The sequence below is a fragment of the Hypomesus nipponensis genome, chromosome 3 (genome assembly GCF_054491055.1).
Source record: "Hypomesus nipponensis isolate SF chromosome 3, ASM5449105v1, whole genome shotgun sequence".
Taxonomy (NCBI): domain Eukaryota; kingdom Metazoa; phylum Chordata; class Actinopteri; order Osmeriformes; family Osmeridae; genus Hypomesus; species Hypomesus nipponensis.
Window position 1 is genome coordinate 10486363 of NC_140363.1, and position 23583 is coordinate 10509945.

At 45.7% G+C, this 23583-nt stretch overlaps 1 protein-coding gene across 2 annotated transcripts in view; it reads left to right on the plus strand.

The window, feature by feature from the left end:
• ccdc85ca (coiled-coil domain containing 85C, a) overlaps positions 1 to 23583 on the plus strand; it is a 34074-nt gene that overhangs the window by 6383 nt on the left and 4108 nt on the right. For both annotated transcript variants that reach the window (XM_084675737.1, XM_084675731.1), the window contains 4 exons: positions 17740 to 17819; positions 20505 to 20606; positions 23073 to 23165; positions 23307 to 23405. In XM_084675737.1, coding sequence (XP_084531863.1) covers positions 17740 to 17819; positions 20505 to 20606; positions 23073 to 23165; positions 23307 to 23405 — 374 coding nt within the window. The remainder of the gene's footprint in view (positions 1 to 17739; positions 17820 to 20504; positions 20607 to 23072; positions 23166 to 23306; positions 23406 to 23583) is intronic.

Sequence of the window (23583 nt, forward strand, 5' to 3'; positions counted from 1 at the left end):
GTGGAAAGTATGACTTGATTTTACCCATATTACATGATGCCTGTTCCAGTGTTCCAGTTATTCTCTGGTGAAACACGACACCATATGGCTCTGGCAAGTTTCAAATAAACACAATCATGGGATTTATATGAAACATGTGTAACCTAGCACCTAGGCCTACTTATAACTCACATTTACACTGAGACTAGAGGATACAAATCCCATATTTCAGCCAAAACATGTTGAGTAAGATCATCTCTCCAGCTTGAACATAGTGAGAACGATTAAACCAGGGTATTTAGTATATATTTTTTCCTAACTCAATGGCATAAGGTGAGCTTCTCTTCTACCGAACATATGTTGGAAGGAGATTAGGGAGGCTCTCTTTGGATACTCCCACACACACTAACACACACACCATTCCCAGTTCTGATGTGTAACCGGGTAGGGCTTATTTCTGACACAGGTTGTATCCTTTCATGAACAAAAGTACCAGTAAATTAAACGTGTGTGTGTCTACGTGCACGATGCACTGTGAGTATTCACAACTGTGTATTTCCATTTGTTGGTTTGCTTTACTGACATTCATACTTTAAAATAAAATAGGTTTATGCTGTGATGTCTATTCTTTGTGTTTAATTAAGTTATTAGATATGTAGGTGGTTTGTTACCGTGAGACCCACTTAGAATACCCAAACCACTTAGCTTCATAAATCAGTTTAAATCCACAGTGCTTAACCATGATGAGAAAGCCAATACGCACTCAGACAAAGTCATAAAATTAAAATCTGTCACTCTACCTCCCCATGATGCCAATGCCAAGATTGCTTCACCAGCTGCAACTTTCCTTTGAAGCATGTTTGTTTCTGTCTGTCTGCCTGTCTGTCTGCTTACCGGTCTGTCTGTCTACCTGTCTGTCTGTTTTTGTGAGTCTGTCTGTGTGTTTATGACAGGGACTTGTGGGTTAGATGTTTTTCTCCTGTAGGGTGTGTCCCATTGTTTTACAACAGTCATATTTCCCAAATGTCATTCCACAAGGAACTAGAATCTATAGACTCTAAGTAAAGCCAGACTTTTCTCAACAAAAAATAAACATCATGGGCCATATTCCCATCACCAAGCAGGAAAATAGCTTTGCGTCCTTCCTGAAGTGACCCTGGCCCCCAAGACGGTCAGCTAGGGACCAGGATAAACCTCCAACTCTGATCGGGGTCATTCAGGTTTTGTTTCAACAGAGAGATTAGGTTTCGGAATTCTCTTCCCACAGAGTCAGATTGGGGTCTCCAGAGGCTCCCAGCAGGTAGCTTGGTACAAAAGGACAGGTTTCCTGCCTGTCCAGCAAATGATTCCATTTTTACAAAGTGCCCAGCATGAGGGTCAGACACAGAAACAGCATCTCTTCCCCCACACCAACAGTATGACAACAATGTGGCCAGCAAATGTTCCATTGCTTTATATGCGCAATACATGCAAAGCTCAGTTAAGCCCCAGTATCGAAAATTCCGCCAATTGTGCATTCCAGGCTGTGTTTCGATTCCTCCAAGGATCCCATGAGATTGGGGGTGTCATAGAGCTGCACATTCATCTTCAGGGGGGGGACTATCTATCTGGTGTGACGGCCTAATCTCCACGCCTCAATGGGAAAGTGGAACAAACCGAATATTTATGCACCCACAACTTGCCCGGTCAGACAAACAGGTCAAACCCAGTCCCTGTATAGTAGGGGGGGCGGGGGGACCCCAGACATGAAGGCATTCATCTGTCAAACATAAAAAGGACATTATGGACCAACTCAAAAAACAGATGTTTTCTTATTTGTTCAAGTAACTTCTCAAGGTATTTTAACATTGTAGATTTTCTATAGGTGTTCTGTGCTTGCAGACATTTGTGTGTCACAAATGCTGTATGTGATGCTGAATGTGGCTGGGAATCTGACATTGGCTACTGATAGGATGCCAATGCTGGAGAACAAATGACCATACATACCTGTCATTTCACAGAACAGTCAGTCTCACATTGAGAAGAAATGATATGTTTTAGTACACCGGTTGGAGAGCAGGAATTGTTATGTCATTCTGCTGATTGAGGTTCTGTCTCCTCTTCCTCCCTGCTGCTTGCTCTTGACTCATAAATAGGATACTAATCTATCTCAGTTGTTTTCACTCCCTCTAAAACAGTTTTGCTGATGTTGTCTCCCAAAGGGGCCTGTAATTAGCCTGGACCATGACTAGCTCTCGGACTAGCCACTAAGAGTTCTCTAGGGAACAGAGAAGTGAAAACACAGACGCAAGGAAGCTCATAAGAGTTTTCTTCAAGGACAAATTACATCTGTCCAATTATTTCCTTCTCTCCGATCATAAGCTGGTTTTCTGGTTGTCCAATCCAATCAGATGTCATTTAAGTCTCTGAAAGATCTCAAAGGGGCTTCAATGGGCATTGCACATAGCTGCAGACAAATCCACTGATTGGTTAACATCCAGGATACCAACTATGTTTGTTGAAGGAGAAATTTGGCTTCCCGTCTCAGTAAATGACGGGATGAATAGATTCAGGTCTCCCTTCAGATTATTCTCCTCTCCATATGTGAACAAAGTGCCTCTTGGCCTTATCTGTGTTTTCTTGATACTTTGTATAGTGTTTATGGGAACCGGAGGAACAGAGACAGAGCTCCATTATATGTTTGGGGCATTGTTTGTGTTTATGTGTGTGCGTGTGTGTGTGTGTTTCATTGTGTGTAAAAGTAAGTGTCTTTATCAGTGCTACTGCTTGTATGTAAGTGCTAAACCTGTCTGGACAGATTTACTGCATGCATGGGAGAGAGAGCTTGGTGTTGTTATGATAATGACGCGGCATGGGAAGACCATGTTGGGTGTGAGTGAGACAATGAAAGCCTGGTGAAGAAAAGGTTTGATCGTATGAGAGGTATAAAGAGGCTGTAGTGTTTCTGCGCAAATATGATCTATTATTATCTATCTGTCTGTGTCAGAAGTTTTAGTCTATGTGTGTGTGTGTGTGCAGTACTGTATGCTGTGGTCTACTCTTTTTAAACCGTAATCCATTCCCTAGTTAACGTGGGTGATCATCATTCCTCTGGCCACTTCATAGCTCCACCAAACGTTGGGCTGGTAATTAAATCTGTCTATAGAGGCCCTTAGAAACACACACACCCACTTGGACAGCTGGACATCTGGTCAGGGCCAACGGGGAGTCTCTGGTTGCAGATTATTGAGGTATTTTCGCTTGAGTTAGCATCTTCCAGACACTTACAAAGATGAGACACTAAGATGAGGAAATTTAGCATACACCACTTGAAGCTTAAACACTGACAGGTTGTATGGTCAGCAATTTAGATTATGGGTTTGTTGTCTGGGTTGCGGCCACTTAAACGACATAGTCGCAGAACATAGAATACCTCATAGCTTTCAGCGACATGAACGCTACAGATGTAGCCAATCCAATACACATTATCTGACACAATTTACCGTTAGTTTTCAATAATAACGTAGGCCAGAGAGTCAAATTCGACCATTTTTCATGGTGGGACATATTCATTTACCAAATTACATTTGGACAAATTGCTCCATCGTGGGTCTATTTATTTTTTGTCAGAAGATATATTTATTTTATGACATCTGCATCAGCACTCATAATATTTCTAGAGCTGTCAATCTGAGTTATATTGCAAATTGGCACATTTTCATCTTCACCACAGTGGGGGATAGAGCCATAAGAGTGTATTTTAAAAGATTTATATCATTTGAAAGCCAATGACAAAAAATGACTGCAGTAGGCAGATTACTTTCCCAGACTCTAGGGAGCTATCTGACTTCAGGTTCATTTGGCAACAGTTACTGTTGCAACGCTAGCTTTGAACGATGGTTTCTGTGTTTCACAATTACCTTACACAAAGTTTGTAAAATTATAGAATAGTTACAAGGATTTTAACTTAAAAAAGTCATTTATTGCATATGGATATAAGCTTTACCTAATTTATCTTAATTGTATTCTAGCTCAGTTTAGCGTTAGCTCAGCAAGCAGTGTGTTGGCAGTGGTGAGGTAGGACTCATATAAGGATTCCCTCTGCTGTGTATATTGAAAAAAGGTGCCTGGTCAGGATCTCCCACATTCCAGGACAAACAATAGGGGAAGTGCAGCTGACTGGGAATCAGTGTTGGACACACCCAGGAAATAGTAACAATATGACAACCCTGTCGCACTTTGACAGTAACAGTGTATTCCTAAGTGTCAGAGCCTTTATGAACGTGTTTTTGCATGAAACAGCTGTAACGTTAATCATGGCAGAAACATTGTTGATTCAGAAAAGTAATCTGACGTGTGTGTTTTTTATATGTTTTTTTGCCAGTTTCATTTTTGCTGCTTAGACAGAATTAAATATCCAGTCATGCAGTTTTCGATGCTACTTGCTGTTACAGTTTCCAGCTCTCTTTCCATTTCCCTTTTTCTCTCTGCATTTCATGACTCGTCCTAAATACAAGTCCTTCATCTTTGATCACTTACTCTTTCGTTTCATCCATCCCATCATTAAACCACCTCTCTCTTTTCTAACAACCCCCAAACTGTCTTTCCCCCTCTCTTATCCCTCTCCTCACTCCCTGCCCATGTGGAGTGAATGACCTCATTGGAGAGAAAAAGGGGGTCAAAGGGGAGTGGGGACCAGGGATTGGCTGGGCTCTCATGGCCAGGAGGAGGTGGCGTGGAATGCCATAGCAACAGCCGATTATGAAGCGGTTGATTGATCCTAAAAGACAGTACAGGGAAAGAGGGGGAAGAAGAGAAGAGAGAGGCTGGGGTCAACAGAGATTGAGGGGTCAAATAAGGAGTTGGTGACTGAGTGTAATTTTAATGGAGTACACAGTGATGAGAGGAAGACCAGGCTGTAGCTGATGAGTACAAGAAGAGGCAGCAGCAGGTTCGATACAAACTCAATGACCTAGCATCACAAAGGTTACACAAGGTTGGAGGCAGTGCTAGCCAGACAGACACAGCCCATTGGATGGGACACTGTGACATACACTCACACAGATTCCATCTCTTCTGCTCTCTCTCTCTCTCTCTCTCTCTCTCTCTCTCTCTCTCTCTCTCTCTCTCTCTCTCTCTCTCTCTCTCACACACCACACACGCTTGTCTGCACACACAAACACACATTCATAATGTATGACTAGACAGGCCTAGACACTAGTTACATGGAAGAGCAGACCTGCATTAGAAACGTGTTGTGTAACCACTGGCTGAGTCACCGCAAAAAGATTGTCTGACAAATGCAATTCAATAGGTTTTAAAATAATTGTTATCTTTCGTTTTAGAATTTGTCTTTCATCGCCACTTCCTAACTACCAACTAACTGGAATACTATATGGTGCATAAGTCAGATGGCTAATTGGAGAAACGTCCTTGAAAACGCGTCTGACGATGGGCTGAAGGAACCTTCTAAATCCTTTAACAGTTGTTCTGGGCAGTACACGTTTTGGGGACTTACCGGGGAAACACAGTTTATGGAGTTTTCAGTAGGAGAAAATGTAGGCTGTCTGAAATCTTAATCTTGACCTTTATTGTGGGCTTGTGTAGTGACACATATTTCATGGGTCAATACTTTTATGCTGGGTCAACAAGAGCAGGGCGGTACAGGAAAAGGGGTTTGTTATTCCATTATCTCAAACATAGAGCAAACTAACTACATTACTAAGCCCCTTGGCTCCTGTGTCATATTCCGGGGGGGGGGGGGGCTGAGAACCCAAACACAATTGGCTTCTCTTTAGCAAGTTGGCTTCTTGTTTTAATCATGGACAATCTCTTAATCCCTCAGACACTATCTGTTAGGGTCTCTCTCTCTCTCTCTCTCTCTCTCTTTCTTTCTTTCTCAGTTATCATAGTCACACTATCACCAACATTGAAATAAGTACGAGTCTCTGATTCTGCTCATCTCCAGAAGTCTTCAACTCTTATCCCACCTCAGACAGAAACCAGCAGGGTGTATGTGTGTGGTGTGAGTGGGGGGTGGAGTGGGGTTGGGTGGGGGGTGGAGGGGGTTGGGTGGGGGGTGGAGGGGGTTGGGTGGGGGGTGGAGTGGGGTTGGGTGGGGGGTGGGAGGTTGTTAAAGAAGGTGAGGGGGTCAAACTGTACCCCTGCCACTGTCTGGTGCTAGGACTGGAGGGGGTCATAGCGACTGTGTGTGTGTGTCTGCCCTGGCCATCTGTCCGACAGTATTGTTTTGCAGACAATGGTGGAGCGGGCTCTTCAAAGGCCTACCACGGTGAATGGGAGAATGGGTGCATCGCGTCAGCCCCTCAAACAAGATCTCAGCCATGGGCTAACTAGACCGGGACTGAACACACACACACACACACTTGTTTCTGCTGTATGTTGTGGTCAAATGTTGGGGCACCTGTTTTTGGGGACACTACTTTCTTGACATCCAAGATATATGAACTTTACCTCACTTGACATGTCATTGATTTACTTAAATACATTCAGATGACAATGTGAGGCCTGAGCATGTCACAATTTACAGACTTCACAGGAAACTTCCTTTTTGTTTATATGCATGAAGATGCTCCTGGGAACACGTATTTGTGTACAATATAACATCTGACAACCATAAACAAGATGAAGTGCACTGCATTAGTTTGTGTTGCCATTGGGCACTGCAGTAGTAGCCTAGGCTAAGTCAAATGTATCTAAATGTTTCCCCAATTGTGGCATTGTCGTCAAGCTCTTTTCATGTTCCAGACATGGGCTTGCTGACAAACACACACACACAGTTTATTTGTACTACTCCCAACTCTCATGCATTCTCTTTTACATCTTTATTGTTCCTACTCCTAACACAACTCTTTCCCCTACTCCTGTTCTCTCCCAGTAAGGAACTAATTTTACTTGGCTGTATTTATCTCCACTCAGGAACTATTTGAACTCAGCAGGCTAACCTTTGAGGCTCACCTCTCTTGCCTGGCTAGTCACAGATAAGACAAGGGAACCGGCAGGGTTGGCTACAGAGTTAGGCCAGGTCAAATGTCAAGCCTGTCAGAATATCCGAGGACTGCACCAGCCTAATGCATTTAGGGTTATGGCAGCCAGCTGTGAAACTTTTATAGCTGTAGAGTGTTGTCAAGGAAATGAGTATGGGGTTGTAAGTGTCTCAACAGATAAGAGTTCATGGGTTAGAGTGACAGGGTCACATAAGGGTGTATTTTCTGTGCTTATTTGGAAAAGCTGCTTATATGTTTGAATTGAATGTGACCCTCACAACTTATCAAAAGTTCCCCGACATCAAATGTTATGTCACTATCCCCAAAATAGTGTCCTCATTAACGGATGAAAATATCCCTGTGTTCCACTCTCAGGGCTTCATTTTAATTGAGATAATCTGGAAATGCAATGTGGAGGCCAAATGATTATCAGATTTGTGAGCTCAGCTGAGAGGTCTGTTTGAAGTGTGTCCAGGACATAGCAGGGGCAGGAGAAGACTATAATGACCGTCCATTCCAAAACACTTCCATGGCCAAAACAAGATATTTTTTTCCACTGATTGTTCCGTCATAATTTCTAGTTTCCAGTTGCTGTTTATTCAATGTTGTTTCAATCACTTTTACACTGTACTCAATAATATAAAATAGGTGCAACTAACCTTAAAGTTATAAGTTACAGCAAATGCATGTTTTCTGGGGGAGGCGGGAAGGGGTTAGTGAAAAGCTGTCTCAAAATAATTCTAGTCCTGTTTAAAGAAACACAAAAAAGAGAAACTATCCAATACATCATTCCCCTCGTATGTATCTATTGTGTACAGGTCATTCATATTCAGATGGTAGAACCTCCTTTTCTAGTTATTTTTACGTCACTCATTGTCATTCCAGTGCATCCACTTTTTCCCACGTCTATTGTTACTGTTCTTAAGACTCTCTCTTTCTCTCTCTCTCTCTCTCTCTCTCTCTCTCTCTCTCTCTCTCTCTCTCTCTCTCTCTTTCTCTCTCTCTCTCTCTCTCTCTCTCTCTCTCTCTCTCTCTCTCACACACACACACACACACAGATACCCTCTTTTTTGGAATCAGCAAAAGGGCACACCCACTTTTGCAGTGACACCTTGAAGCCTGCACACACATAATGCACATCTTCATGACTCCCTGAGAGAGAGATTGGAGCCTGCTGTGCTCTCGGGGTCAGATTCTATTGAATATGGCAAGACAGTCATCCTGAAAACTGAAATTGTAGATGTCAATGTAGCTGGAGAACATGAGCCAGGGCTGACGATGAAGACATACAGTCTGAGGCTTTAATAGATGCCTTATGATAGAAATGGGTCACAATCTCACTCACTCACTCTCTTGTAATTCCAACATTGAAAGACAAACTGAAATATTTAGTGAAAAGTGCATTTGACATTGGGCAAAATGTTTTCTGTCTAAGACTAATAAATCAGTTTGCAGTGTGAAATGTTAGCTTTTGCGACAATGCTAAATGGATGGATTTTCATAAATGCTACGTTACATTGCTTTTCCAACCACAAGCCTACCATGCAATTTGCATTAGCATTATGGTAATCGTTTTCTCTGATAGAAGTGAAATTGCAGCACATTTTTTTCTGACATGGAAATGTTTTCTTTTCCAAGTCATTTTAGGTCAGCTCTTGTGTGTTTGAGGAATCAGTTCGAATTTGCATGCAAACCTTACACTTGCCAGTTGCCACAGAGATTAAATCATTTTACAATGGCTTAACATTCTTTTCAACGCTACTTTTCCATTTGAAAAAGCCTTTGAGTCTGTACTGGTCTGGGTTCTGATGTGTGCCATTAGATCTCATCTTCAAGCATATTGTAGGCCTACAGTCAATGTTCTGTCAGATATATTTCCTATACTTATATAGATATACTTCCTTGCTTCCCATGTTTGTGTGTCTGAGAAGGAGTGCTAGGTGTAGTTCATTTTAAGCCTGTGGCTGTGTAAACACATATGCACATTCACTCACAAACTCAACGGCACACATGCACACTTATTCTAGTCTAGTTCACTGTTTGTCACATACACTCCTTAAACCATACGTTCTCCCAGAATCAGTCTACCAGCCAGAGGACAGAAGTACCCAAAGTAGTGTCATACAGTCATGATGAGAAGCTGAACTCAAGAGAACAGACAGACCCCTAAGTCAAACAGTCAGAGCTTGTTGCTAGGAGACCTCCTTATCAATGGTTTGGTATGCAGTCTATCTCCCCTCACCACGTCTCTCCTGGTCCCACTCTGAGCGGCCTTCCATTGCTTGTCTTGTTCATGTGTTTATTTTTGAATCAAGCCAAGTCCTCCATGTGTCAGAGCAGCCCGCCAGCCACCCGGCAGGCTGTTTGTCTAGCTTTGTTGAATGACGGGAAGAACGCCTCGAATGTAGCCCTATCACTCACATTGGATTATATATCGCATGGATTATATACGCTCGCATGGATAACGTGCAATGGTATTTCAGGAAGGAGTAGAGCTGGTTTTAACAGTGCCAACGGCCACGGAAAAGGACGTTTGCAGCTTTAGACCACCTGGTGCTACAGTATGTTGCTCAAAATGGCAACACAACTTGTGGTTAGGCTGTATAACAAGGCTCCACCTTCGTGACCCTTTACTCTTCCCATTACTCATGCTCTCTCTCTCACACACACACACACATACACATATATACACACACAGGAATTGTAGGGAGGAGTCGTCAGTGGAGGTAGTGGAGAATGTAATCAAATCCAAGCAGGGGGCACAAAGGTACTTCCCCCTTCCCTGGTACATGGCCCTTCCTTCTCATATAGCCCTCCTCAGAGTGCTGCGGTCTGTGGGGGGAGGGGGAGGGTTCTGTACCTGTACTGAAGCCTGGAGCTGCCCTTGAACTTTGAACAGATACAAGTGTTTGTTCAAGCTGGGCGTGCAAGATTGAACAATTGAACTTTTTTATGATACACAATACAATACAGTCAAGTCCAGAGTCTGGCAATATGTTGCCTATGGGCCACATACCTTCACTGTAACCTGTTTGCCTTCAGTGTTCTTTTTCTAGCATCAAACAAATACCACAATTGTGCTTTTTATCATGATTAAACAGCATCTTGTCAACTGCTCAGAACAGTGATTGTAAAGTTGTTAAATTGTTTCAGTGAGGTTAGGCATCACTGTAAGATGCTATGGTAACCTACTATTCTCTGAAGTGATTACATCCATGGCCTGCACAAAAGATGAGGGGATGAATTTATCGCCAGGGGTATTGAGTGAGACTGCAGAGGGACTTTCTCTGCGAGATACTGTGTCAATGATGTACAAGCCTTGGGGGCTTGAATGGGATCCCATTTAAACTGCACCGTTCTGTGTCCTGCACGGGGACATCCTGGATGCCATGGGATTCTGTTTCCGGTGCGCCTGCAGTATGGCTGCACTGACGAGAGCTCCGCTATTACCTCAAGGGCCATCAGGCTTCTGAAAGAACATTGATATGGACATTGATACACTGTTGACACTCACACAAGTCACTTTACACACTGTCACTTCAGTTTCTGGTTGCTCTTTCAGCTACTGGTTGCACAATCAGCAATATTGCACAAATTGCACCCTACTTGTCTCTAAATTAGTATAGGAGAGAGAGAGAGAGAGAGAGAGAGATAGAGAGAGAGAGAGAGAAAGAAAGAGAGAATAGGCTTACTGAATAAATCATGCAATATCCAGAGATTATACAGCTGTAAGAAATTAAGGCAATACATCTTAGACACTCAGTACTTCAAATGCCTGAATAGAAAAAGTTGCCTCAGCATAAAAGCAATTGAACAAACTGTACTGTACTCAAAATGCACACAAACGCCCCTGAAAAGAACCAAGTAGTCTTACTTGAAAGCTGGAGACCTGGCATCATAAAAGACTCTATCAATGGTGCACATTCTATGGTTAAACACCTCACACAATGAAGCATGTGGTCAGCCAGGTGGTGAACCAAAATGGTGAACAGCAAAAATGATTAGTCTTGATACCTGGAGGTATGTACACAGTACACACAGGCTGTAACAGATATACATACACATAATACACACACAATACTCAGAGAGTTGCTCTTACAAGTGTTTTGTTTGACTTTCAGAGAAAGTCAGAACACGATCACGCTCTGACTCTCTCTCTCTGACTCTCTCTCTCTCTCTCTCTCTCTCTCTCTCTCTCTTTCTCTATCTTTCTATCTCGCACACACACACACACACACACCCACACACACACACAGGTTTCCTACAGTTTCTAGAGACGTCTGGTGATACTTTTTGTTTATAAGGCTACCGTCATTGTGTACATAGACAAACACCCTAGTAGAACGGAATTTTGTTAGTCCAATGAAATGGCATGAGATACACAAACACGGTACCTAGGTGACTTATGAAAATGTATTCAAAAGATAGTTTGATTGGTGTAGCTGATTTGAATGAAAAGCAGGGAAGCGGATAAGATGTGCTCCATGTTTACTTCAATTCATGTGTTCGTGTGTGTACGTGCAAATTGAGACGAGAGTCTGGCTGGTATATTTTCTGTGTCTGTCCGTGTGTGTGTGTGCGTGCTGTGACTTAGTGTTGTGCCTCGTTACTCTCCTCTCCACAGCTCTAACAGAGATTGATAGTGACAGCAGCGTGTCTGCAAGGGCATGAATGCACTCCCCTCTTCCTTTCTTCCTTCCTTTTTCTCTCCATGTCTCTCTCTCTCTCTCTGTCTCTCTCTATCTCTCTCTCTCTCTCTCTCTCTCTGTCTCTCTCTCTCTCTCTGTCCCTCTCTCTCTCTCTCTCTCTCTCTCTCTCTCTCTGTCCCTCTCCCTTTCCCTCTTCCTCTCCCCCTTCCACTCCCTCTCTCTCTCTCTCTCTCTCTCTCTCTCTCTCTCTCTCTCTCTCTCTCTCTCTCTCTCTCTCCCTCTCCCTCTCTATCTCCCTCTCCCCCTCTGTTTCTCTCCCTCTCCCTCTCCATCTCCCTCTCCCTCTCTCCCTCCCTCTCCCTCTCTCCCTCTCTATCTCTCTTTCCCTCTCCCTCTCTCTCTCCCTCGCCCTCTCTATCTCTCTCTGTGCTTGTCCCTGGTTCTTCACACTGTTGATAAGGCTCCTCCCACGGGTCCTGTAGAGTAAACAGACACTCCATCACTTAAGCCATCTCTATTATCAGCTTGGTGTGTGCGTGTGCGTGCGTGTGTGTGTGACCATCACCTCAGGATGATGAACAGACTCAGCGAAAAACAAATTCATTTTGACGACACAAGCTGTGGATTTGGAATAATGCTCCATCCCTCAATGTCATTCCGCTATTCAGCCTCCTTCTCCCTACAGAGCAGGACATATGCTGACTGACTGGAATTGTAGGACACCATATTCTCTGCCTTGTGGTCAGCATTGGGGGTCTAGTGTGTGTGTGTTTGTGTGTGTGTGAGTGTATGTGTGTGTGAAGTGGTTTATGTTGTTCGGAACTGTAGACCGCGCCCTTAAAGGACAGGGTGGAAAATGCACGTGGTGTTTGCAAAAAGGTGTGCAAAGTTTGTATGGCTGTGTGTGTGTGTTTGTCTGTGTTCAGGTGTTGTTATGCGTATGATGGATGAGAGTCGTGAAATTCCTTGAGCGAATCTCGGACGTAACCGTGATAACGATGTTGAAAAAAAATAGGTTTATGAATTAGCACTGCTTTAAGACCAACTTCCCCTTTCAGTCAATTTAAACTCTCCGGTTCCTTTCTACGCTGCTATCTGCTTACAGCAGGCAGAGCATGACCTGGCCTCTTCATGCTGCCGTTTGTTAAACAGTAACATTATCTGGACTGGATGATGTATCCCTGCATCCTTTCCTTAGCCCTATCCCTGACTGGCTGTACCTGGGTAGGCCTTTCTGTGGCTTCACTCAGCCAATTCGCTGTTTACTGAACCAACTTTATGAACATTGAATCCTGTCATTGATACACTGTAGGTTCTACCAACTGTAGTTTAGGCATTTTTGCCCGGACGGACGTCATAGGCAGTCTCACCAGCCTTTGACTCCGTCACTACCCTGTTGTGTGTTTGTGTGTATCAGCAGTACTGTGTGTAGAGTATGATGGGCTTCTTAGCACAGGGAACCGATAAACTAAAAGACTGATACTGATACAGTATTCTATACTGAGCAGGGGGAAGGGTTGGAGCCTGTCTAACCTGCCTTGGAGTTTTCTGTGAAATTCTATGAGAATCAGACAGGGTCAGGTGACTGTAGAGAGCAGAGAGAGAGGAAAAGAGCGAGAGAGGAAAAGAGCGAGAGAGGAAGGGGGCTGGGGAGAAGGGAGAGAGGGAAAGTAATGTAAAGAGAGGAGAGCAGAGGGGCGTGGAACAATACATCTGTGTTTGTCTGCTCTAGTGGCCCCTGCTAGCCCCAGCCCTGCCTCCTTCTCCCATAATTGAAATCAGTCCCTGGCTTTGGACGCGCCTACCTTGTGTGTGTGTCTGTGTGTGTGTGTGTGTGTGTGTGTAACCAGCCCCCACCCTTTATCTCCCCAGCTAAATGTAATTGAAATCATTCCTTAGCGTCTACCTCAGAGACTTCTCAAAGGACGGCGAGGAAGAGGGTGAGAGAGAGAGAGAGAGAGAGAGAGAGAGAGAGAGAGAGAGAGAGAGAGAGAGAGAGAGAGAGAGAGAGAGAGAGAGAGAGAGAGAGAGAGAGAGAGAGAGGAGGTTAAAGAGAGCAAGAAAGAGAGAAGGGGAGAGAGATAGTATATCTGTTTTTTTCTAAACCTCTCATCATTTGTGTATGGAGAATTGGGAGAACAGAAGAATAGTGCTACCCATGCATATTTCATAAAGAGCATGTAAGTTTGGCCAGAGGGAGGGCTCGTGAGTGTATATTTTTACAAGCACTTCATACTGTGTGTGAAGGAAGGGAGGTGGGGGGAGGGGAGGTGGGGGGAGTGAAAGAGAGAGGAAGAAAAAGAGCGAGGTGCAGGGTGTGTTTTATGAGACTTCTGTGACAGCATGGGGTATTTGAGAAGGGCGAAGGGGTCTAATTTGATTTTAATTGATTACATAACCAGGGACAAATCTTGGTCAAGGACCCATACAGCCAGTCTTCCATCCGAGGACATAATCTGTACGGTGTTTCAACAGTGTTACCAAGTTGGTAGAACATTTGTAGACATAGGTTTATGTTTATGCCTATACATAGGTATGTATCACCTATACAATTGTGTTGTGGTTCTCCATTTTCTGTGGCAGGCTTTCCCTAGGCTATGGTCCAGATTATGATCAAAGATGGATTAGAGTATTGTAATCAGTCTGAGCTGAGATCAGTGTAGTACTGGACGGGATGTCGTCATAGAGAGGCTGAAGAGATGAAAAGAGGGAGGGGGGGAGTGTAGTAGTAGCATCCATGTAGTCAACTGTACATTCTGAAGGTGTGTGTGTGTGTGTGTTAGGTAAGGTGTAGGTGAGTGGTCTTGTGTGTTGTGGCATGGTATGGTGGAGTGTGGTGTGTTGAGTGTGGTCTGGTCTGGTCTGGTGTGTTGAGTGTGGTCTGGTGTGTTGAGTGTGGTGTGGTCTGGTCTGGTCTGGTGTGTTGAGTGTGGTCTGGTGTGTTGAGTGTGGTCTGGTGTGTTGAGTGTGGTGTGGTCTGGTCTGGTCTGGTCTGGTGTGTTGAGTGTGGTCTGGTGTGTTGAGTGTGGTCTGGTGTGTTGAGTGTGGTGTGGTCTGGTCTGGTCTGGTCTGGTGTGTTGAGTGTGGTCTGGTGTGTTGAGTGTGGTCTGGTGTGTTGAGTGTGGTGTGGTCTGGTGTGGTCTGGTGTGGTGTGTTGAGTGTGGTGTGGTCTGGTGTGGTGTGTTGAGTGTGGTGTGGTCTGGTGTGGTGTGTTGAGTGTGGTGTGGTCTGGTGTGGTGTGGTGTGGTCTGGTCTGGTCTGGTGTGGTGTGTTGAGTGTGGTGTGGTGTGGTGTGGTGTGGTGTGGTCTGGTGTGGTGTGTTGAGTGTGGTGTGTTGAGTGTGGTGTGGTCTGGTGTGGTGTGTTGAGTGTGGTGTGGTCTGGTGTGGTGTGTTGAGTGTGGTGTGGTCTGGTGTGGTGTGGTCTGGTGTGGTGTGTTGAGTGTGGTGTGTTGAGTGTGGTGTGGTCTGGTGTGGTGTGTTGAGTGTGGTGTGGTCTGGTGTGGTGTGTTGAGTGTGGTGTGGTCTGGTGTGGTTTGGTAATCGGCTTGCATAGTGCTGCTGGTTGCAGGTCAGGTGACCAGGCTGTACTCTAGTTGGATTACAGGGTCACAAGGAAGGCAAAGAGGCTTAGTCCCACTGGCCATTCCTCAATGTTGTTTTGTCTCTTTCTTTCTCCCTCCTTCTTTCTTTCATCTTGTCTCCTTATCTCACTTGACCTCGCCTGCTCCTTTGGAGAGACACTTCACACAGCCCTACTTCGGTTCCTCTGTCAGTTTGGAGCCTCTGTTCCTCATTCTCTTTCTTTTAGCTTTTGGTTTTCTCACTTTAGTTCTTCTCATCTCTTTCTTTCTCATTTCTCCCTTTCTCTTCCTCTGACTCCCTTCCCCCCCTGTTTCACTCCCCAACCCTCTCTCTCTCTCTCTCTCTCTCTCTCTCTCTCTCTCTCTCTCTCTCTCTCTCTCTCTCTCTCTCTCTCTCTCTCTCTATCTCTTTCTTTCTTTCTCTCTCTCTCTCTCTCTCTCTCTCTCTCTCTCTCTCTCTCTCTCTCTCTCTCTCTCTCTCTCTCTCTCTCTTCTCTCCTTAGAGTCACATCATAATCTATTGAGGTGAATCAAGTTAATCACCATCAGTTCCTCCTCTTTTCTCCCTCTCGCTTTCGAGAAAGGACAGACAGCTGCAATCCACAGCCAATAAACCCTGACAATGCAGTAGGATCTGCCCTAGGCAGACTGTGTAACACTGCCACATGCTGGTCACATAGGCAGGTAGCCCTGGTCTAGGATCAGAGGGTGTATGGGGTGTAGGGGGTGAGGTCTACGATCATGGCTAGGAATGACACCTCATGGTTGGATGGTGTGGCTCACCCTCTGTCGTCAGGGACAGAGGGTAAGGTCTACTGGACCTACTGGTATATGGTTAGGGTTGTTTGATCGTTCGTCTGATGTTAGGGCTAGCTAGTTGTGCATCTCTATATCACCCATACAAGACCCCTTGGAACATCCCTATTGGGGATTATGTGGATCGTGGTTCTACACACAACATGGCATAACGTTGCTTGTTTGGCCATGAGGAAAAAGAAGAGAGACAGACTGATTTGCTAGACATGGGGTTCTAGTGTGTAGGGTGTAGGGCCTCCGTCAGTGGGCTCCTCAGGCTGGTCGTCTGGGAGGCATTAGTTCCGCTGCCTCCCTGCCTCGGCTTCCTCTTCTGCCTCCCGTCTCTGTGTCCTGCCTTCCATTTACCTCTCCGTCTCATCTATCGCTTTCATGTTTATTCCTTCCACCTGCACTTTGCCCTGCTGCCCCATCTCTCTCTCTCTCTCTCTCTCTCTCTCTCTCTCTCTCTCTCTCTCTCTCCTTCTGTCTCTCTTTCTTTAGAAGTAGATTTACGAAAACAGGTGTGTTCCTGTCTAGGGTCTGTCTGTTGCATGATGGAAATGGCGGGGAACAAGTTTGCTCCCTCCCTCCCTCCCTCCCTCCCTCCCTCCCTCCCTCCCTCCCTCCCTCCCTCCCTCCCTCCCTCCCTCCCTCCCTCCCTCCCTCCCTCCCTCCCTCCCTCCCTCCCTCCCTCCCTCCCTCCCTCCCTCCCTCCCTCCCTCCCTCCCTCCCTCCCTCCAACTCTAATGGGAGCCTCTCCTCTCATTAAGAAAACCACTGAAACGGTTGAGGGAGAATGTCTAGGGGGCCGTTGTGTGTGTTTTATGTGTGTTTTTTATGTGTGTGTGTGTGTGTGTGTGTGTGTGTGTACTGTATGGTTGCATCCTAAGCACTGTTGTTCTAGTTTTGTTGTTTACACAAACAATTAAACCACGACACGAGCACCGCTCATCTAATCCCAAACCCATTTTCCCAGTGGGTGAAACTCCATCACTTCAGCCCACGTATTCAACTTAAAATGCCAATTGAGCGAGGATGGAGCTTTGTGATGTATCGTGTATAGGCCTGAGTATCGGCATCTCGCAGAGCTAAAAGAGAGCAATTTTTGGATTAGCAGCTTTCTACTTAATCACCATGGGAAGAGTGTCAACAATGGAGGCTGGGTGGAGGGGGGGGGGGATTAAGGATTTGAGGGGCGTTGAGCACCACACAAACATGTCAATCAGGGGGTGAATAGAGAAAAACCAAGGGTACAGTGTACTCACATTAATGGGTATTCACTCCGGCCGGAGTGAAACTGTTTGCTCACTGGACTCAACATCGTTCTGGTTTTGGCAAAATGGCCGCACATGTTGGTTATTGGAAGGTATTGAAATGGAATTTAGAATGTGAAATTTGTACTTCTTTGAATCTGGGGGCAGTGTTCAGGTATATTTTCAACGTTAAAGTCATTCGTCGGTGGACGAATATGTCGCCATTTAATTGGTCCTTTTGCAGACACAAGGACGGGGATTTCCACCTGCGATCACTGGTTCTGCAGTCAGTCTGTGGACACTACTAAGCATCCATGGATCAAAAACAGGAACCTTCATATCAGCAGTGGCTTTTATTAAAAGGTTGACACAGGGATAGATTCAGTACAGGTTTCAGAGGCTGTTTTTGGTCAGGGTTAAAGATTTACGGGTTAGGGTTTAACGCTGCATTTGAAAACTGCAGAGGTCTTTACAGTCTGTTTCCTTGCATTCCAGATGTGTCCTCCAGCTACATCCGGCAGCTGGAGAGCAAGGTGAGGATGCTGGAAGACGACAACAAGCAGCTGCTGTGCCAGGTACGACCCGGAAGAAGTGAGGCGGACCTAACCTCTCTTCAACAGAGACAGTCTCTCCAAACTATTTCTCTCTCTTGCCCTGTCACTCTCTCGCATGACAGGGCGCGTGACACACATTACACATACACACACACACACATGCACGCCATACTTCATTATTATGAACAAAGCAAACTATAAAGAGGGAGGGGGTGAATATGCATGCTGTAGAGTTGTACACTGCAGGAAGATGAGAAATGGGGACCATATAGAGTCATGATACATGGATAGATACATGGATAGAAAGATCTAAGGAGAGATATTAGTTCCCTTGTGTGCTTGTGTTTGTACTAGACTTTTCCTAACTTCACTTCCCTCTTTAGAGAGATCAGTAAAAAAAAACTAAAGAGAGGGAGAGAAAGAGAGAGAGAGCTTGTTTACCTTTTGGATGGATGGGAAGTGATTTAAGTGAATAATTCAATACAGTGAAATGGCCTGAGCTTTAACTATTCATAGGGGGACATAGATAAAGAATCTGTTGAAACCGAGGAGAAATAACAGCACCTGCATTTTTCATGCCTCCTATTTAGAGAAGGCTGTCTGGGGCCTTGTGTCCCCATGAAAGCAATCCACAAGTATATGCACACACACACACACACACACACACAAACAGAACAAACACATTCTATATTTAGAACTGGATCTGACACAAACACACACACAAACAGACACGTATACACAGACACACACACACAAACACACACAGAGCAAACACATATTCTGTATTTAGAACTGGATCTGACACAAACACACACATACATACACGCACACACACAAACACACACACACACGTACACACAGCGTACTTTAGTTCTGTGCAGAATACCACCGCTACACCGCTCATTTTATGTTGAGAAGCAAATTCCCTGCTCAGTCTTTCATTCTCACACAGACACTCACATACCCCAGCACATGACAAAAACCTCTCAGAGGAGAAAGAGTTTCAAGGGTTTTGATCAGACAAATGCAAACACAAGTTATTTACTCTCAGCTGGAAGTTTCCTTTCTACATAAAAGTCTCTCCATACAACTCTGAGGGTTTGTGTGATCTCTATATTTACACACACACACACATACACGCACACACACACGCACACACACACAGAGTTTTATAACAGTCCAATAACCATAACTACCCTCACGCTGTATTTACTAAACTTCAGTTAAAGGCAGTGAAGTGTTTGCTCTTATGTAAAAGCCATTAGCAAACACCCACACACAGAGGGCCAGGGTGTGCACACAAGCCTGCAGAACAGCACACATGAAACAAGTACAAAGACACCATGTTCGATGGATTCAAAGTACCCGTCAACTTCTTAGAGCCCTCTACGTCCACCCTCAGGTGACAGGTAGTACTCTTCTAGGAAGGCATGACAGTGCGTTTGGAAGGTTGAAGGTTTTCTCTCCGGGTTTTTTTACACTGTAGGTCTCCCGTCGCAAGCATTTCTCAACGTGGCTTTGGCGTTTGGATTGCTAAACAGCACGCGGCGTTATCGCTCTGTGAAAGAGGATGACGCGTTTGGATGTGGTCCTATTACCTTTAGTCTCTGCTGGATCCGTACCTTTCAGACCTCCTCAGCCTGGTCCTTCTAAGAGCTTGGTTTGTTTGTTCCTCTGTTCCCGAGGAGTGGGAGGGGGAGCCACGTAGGAGACATTTAACCTCTGCCCCTAATCCCACTTTACCTGAGGGTGAACTCTGGCCCCATTAACAAGGAGACTGCTTTATTGTCTAGGTTGTGGAATTACAAGCAGTGTTTACCAAGGAATTGTCTGGAATGTTCCAGACCCTGGTAGATCCAGATCCTTGTCGTCAATCCAAATCCAAACAAACAGTGTTTATTAAAATGTAGTCAGTCACACCAAACATAATTAGTGTGGGGTATTGTGTGTGCTTCTGCTTGAAGGTAGGTGTGTGTGCTGGGTGCGGAGTGTGGAGGGAGCTCAATGCTTCAGTGCTGAGGGAATGTTTCTCAGAGATGAGTGAACGGCCATACAGAAAGATGCAAACAGGCATGAAATGCAGAAATGCACAGACACTCATGCATGCAGGGCACATGCACACAAGTAGGAAGCGCTTGCATTGTACATGCACTACACTTACACACTTACACACTGGGGGAAGTTGTCAGAATATCTGCACGTTCAGTCTCCAGCCAAACTCCCATTCTCTCTCTCTCTCTCTCTCTCTCTCTCTCTCTCTCTCTCTCTCTCTCTCTCTCACACACGCACACACACACACACACACACTTGCCTTGAAAACATTGTCCAATTTGCAGCATTTGCCTCCCTCTCCCTCATGACAACTGTATGTTGCGATGCCAAACAAGACCTGACATTTATAAACTGGTATTTGTCAACTCAACGATGCACACTGGCATTTCAACTTTCCATCCAACGTCTAACGGACCCTCTAGCCAAGCTCTGCCATTTGTAAGCTTGACCTGAGTCATCAAAGCACATTCAGTCTCATCAAAATAAATACAAATATGATTCATTTTGAAAATGAATGCTCGTTGTTTCCCCCCCTTATTTATGTTTCCTCTGCCCTCCTCTCATCCACTCCATCCCTCTTCTCCCCCTTGCAATCCCTCTCTTTCAATCTATATCTCTTGATCTTTAATTTGGTCTTTTCCTGTCTCTCTCCAGGCGAACGGAGGGGATCTGAAGACACTGAAGAAGGGGCTGTCTCTCTACCACTCCGAGTCTCAGCTCTCCTCACTCACACAGTACCAAGACTCACTGCAGAATGTATGTAGGATGGCCATGTGCTCTGCTATGCTTTTGTGTGTCCTTACAGGTCATGAGTTCCTCCTAATGTGTCTGTGTCTGAAAGCATGCGTGTGTGTGCATGCTTGTGAGTGTGTGTGGTCTCAACACCACACCGCTCCCCGGACCCCTAACACTGCCAAATCCCGCAGCTTCCCCTGAGTTCAAAGGGGGATGATCTGCTTTGAGCAGATTCTCAGCAGATTTAACGTTTCAGACCCCCCCCCCCGCGCCCGCCGCAATGGCATCGCTGGAGGTGGAGGCGTGAGCCTAGATTAGATTTGGACATTTGGATCGTTGTTGTAATTTCCTGCTGAGGTCAAGCGTCAGAGACTTGTTGGATCAAAGCTAGCAAGGAGAAGGCCGAGAGTGTGTCAGGGTCCGGGAACAATGTGGTCTCTGCCCATGTATGTGTTCCTTGATGAGGCCACAGCTGTTGGTGTCGTCTCTGTTTGTATGGATCCACCTCTATCGTTTGTAAAGGACAACCTTTTGGATTGCCAAACAAAATGATCCCCCCTCCCCCCACACCTTCATATTCTCTCAGAAAGGCAATGACTCTCTCTGTTCTGTCTCTCCCTCTGATCCTCCTCCCACACTGGAGCTCACCTTGGGCAAAGCATTGTCGTCACCACCCCCCAGCAGCTCCGCCCCTCGCTGCTTCTCGTCCCCCTCTTCTCTATCACCTTTTGTTCCCACTCCTCCCCACCTCTCCTCTCCCTTATCTCCCCTCTCCTTCTCTCTACCAAACTCTATCCCTCCTCTTTCATCCTCTGGTCCTTTAATCCTCCACTTGTCCCCTTCCTCTCTTCAGAGAAGTTATCAGTAGTCATGCAGGAAGGGGAGTGGAACGAGACGATTGTGGAGCAGAGAGGAGAGGAAAGGAGAGAACATGGGAGGAGGGGGGAAAGTAATCAGTGTTCATCTGGTCCTGATGAGAGAGGAGCCTATTTTGCGTTGTCACAGTAACCACTATGGGTTCCACCTCTATAGAAAGGAGAAAGCAATTAGGCATGTTTGACGCAAGCTGCAGCTGTGGAGACAAAGATAGAGAGAAGAAAGAGAGAGAGTGTGTGTGCAAACTACAGTTAGTGTCTACTCATAACTCTCTCTCTCTCTAACACACACACTCAGCTTCCGTGCTAAATTTAGCCGATCCACTGATTGTGCCAAAGCAAAGTCGTGACAATAGGAGCCGCAAACTGAATATCAGGGAGTTAAAATCCCACCAGTCAACATTCTACCGTTTCCTCTGGTTTCAGTGAGCAAAAGGCTAAACAGATAAGATGAGAACGTCCCTTTAGAGTGACCAATCTGTAACGGGAGTGTGTCAGAAGCACATGGCCACCCCCATGGCTTTCTGCAGATCGTTGCCATTGTCCTCTCTTCAGTGGTGTCTGTCTCTGTATTGACATCGTAACCGGAGGCGCGTGTGTATTGATGAAGTAAAATAAGACAGGTGTGTGTATATGTGTGTGTGTGTGTGTGTGTGAGTGTGTGTGTGTGTTGATATGGTAACCTCAGACAGATACAGTGATGGCTCTTCCTGTTCCTGTGTATAATGCAGCTACAGCAGGTGCACTACTCACTCCTTTGTGTTTATTGCAGATTCAGCTGGCTCTGTGTGTGTGTGCTGCTCACACTGTGGTCAACGTTTTCCCTATGGCTTTTCTGCAGTAGCCTCCTACTCTCACATACACACATGCTGTACACTCACACACACACACACACACATACACACCTGTATTGCATGCTCAGGTCGATTCACCGCTAAAGTGGGGCTCTATGGGTTTAGGCTAGAGTTATGGCTGGGGCTGGGGGTGGGGAGGTATGGGGCTGGGGCTGGGGCTGGGGCTGGGGAGGGGGCTGGGGCTGGGGAGGGATGGAGAGAGGGCTGGGGCTGGGGCTGGGGAGGGGGCTGGGAAGGGATGGGGAGGTGGGAATGGGCAGGGGACTGCAGCTGAAGCAGGGATGGTATGTGGAGGAGAATTCTAGCTATCTGCAGAGCCCCTTCTCTCTCTGTCCTCCTCCGCTCTCTCAAAGGCCCCTTTGTGTGCGCGGGTCCGAGCGGTGGTTGTGACCCTGAGACAGGGACAGAGCCAGGGGGCTGGGGAGAGATGGAGGGCAGGGGGTCCCGGCTGGGCTAGCAGAGGAGAGGGGAGCAGGCATAGGAGGGTCATAATGAGCTAATTTAACCTCATTCAGGGGCCCAATGTGATTATGGTCTCTGTGTGTTCAGCAAGGATGTGTGTGTGTGTGTGTGTGTGTGTGTGTGTGTGTCTATAAACAAGTGTTTGTGTGTGGACCACAGTAGAGTGTGGACAATTGTGTGATTGTACACTGGCCAAGATCTTGTCATCAACATGAATGTCACTTGCTCTGTGTGTGTGTACGTGTGTTCACCTTCATCCACGTGACTCTCATCCCTCATTTCCCTCCTCGTCCCAGGGCTCAGGAAGGCCTCCTAGTGGTGAGCCCTCCCCTACTGCCGGCTTCCTTCCTGCCAGCCAGAAACCTGAAGCTGTGGTCCACGCCATGAAGGTATCAGCATGTCTCACTGTCCAGAGTTTGGATTACATCTGAAGCTCTACATTTTAACTGGGCATTCTAGATGCTTCTGCATGTGTCCATAAAGTGTGTTTATAAAAGATAACCGGTGTGTGTGTGTGTGTGTGTGTGCAGGTGCTGGAGGTCCATGAAAACCTGGACAAGCAGAAGCTGGAGGCGTACGATGAAGACCTCAGTGAGAAAGAGAAGGCCATAGTTCGGGAGATGTGTAACGTAAGGATGACAGTCTTTCTCACGCGGTTGCTTTGTCTCCCACCATCTAATCATCTCCCTCCCTTTATCTCCTTGTTTCTTTCTCTCTGAATCTCCCACTCTGTTTGTTTAATGTTTTTTTTTTTTTTGGGGGGGGCGGGGGCTTTTAATTGCTTTTCTGCATCCCTTAATCCACCCT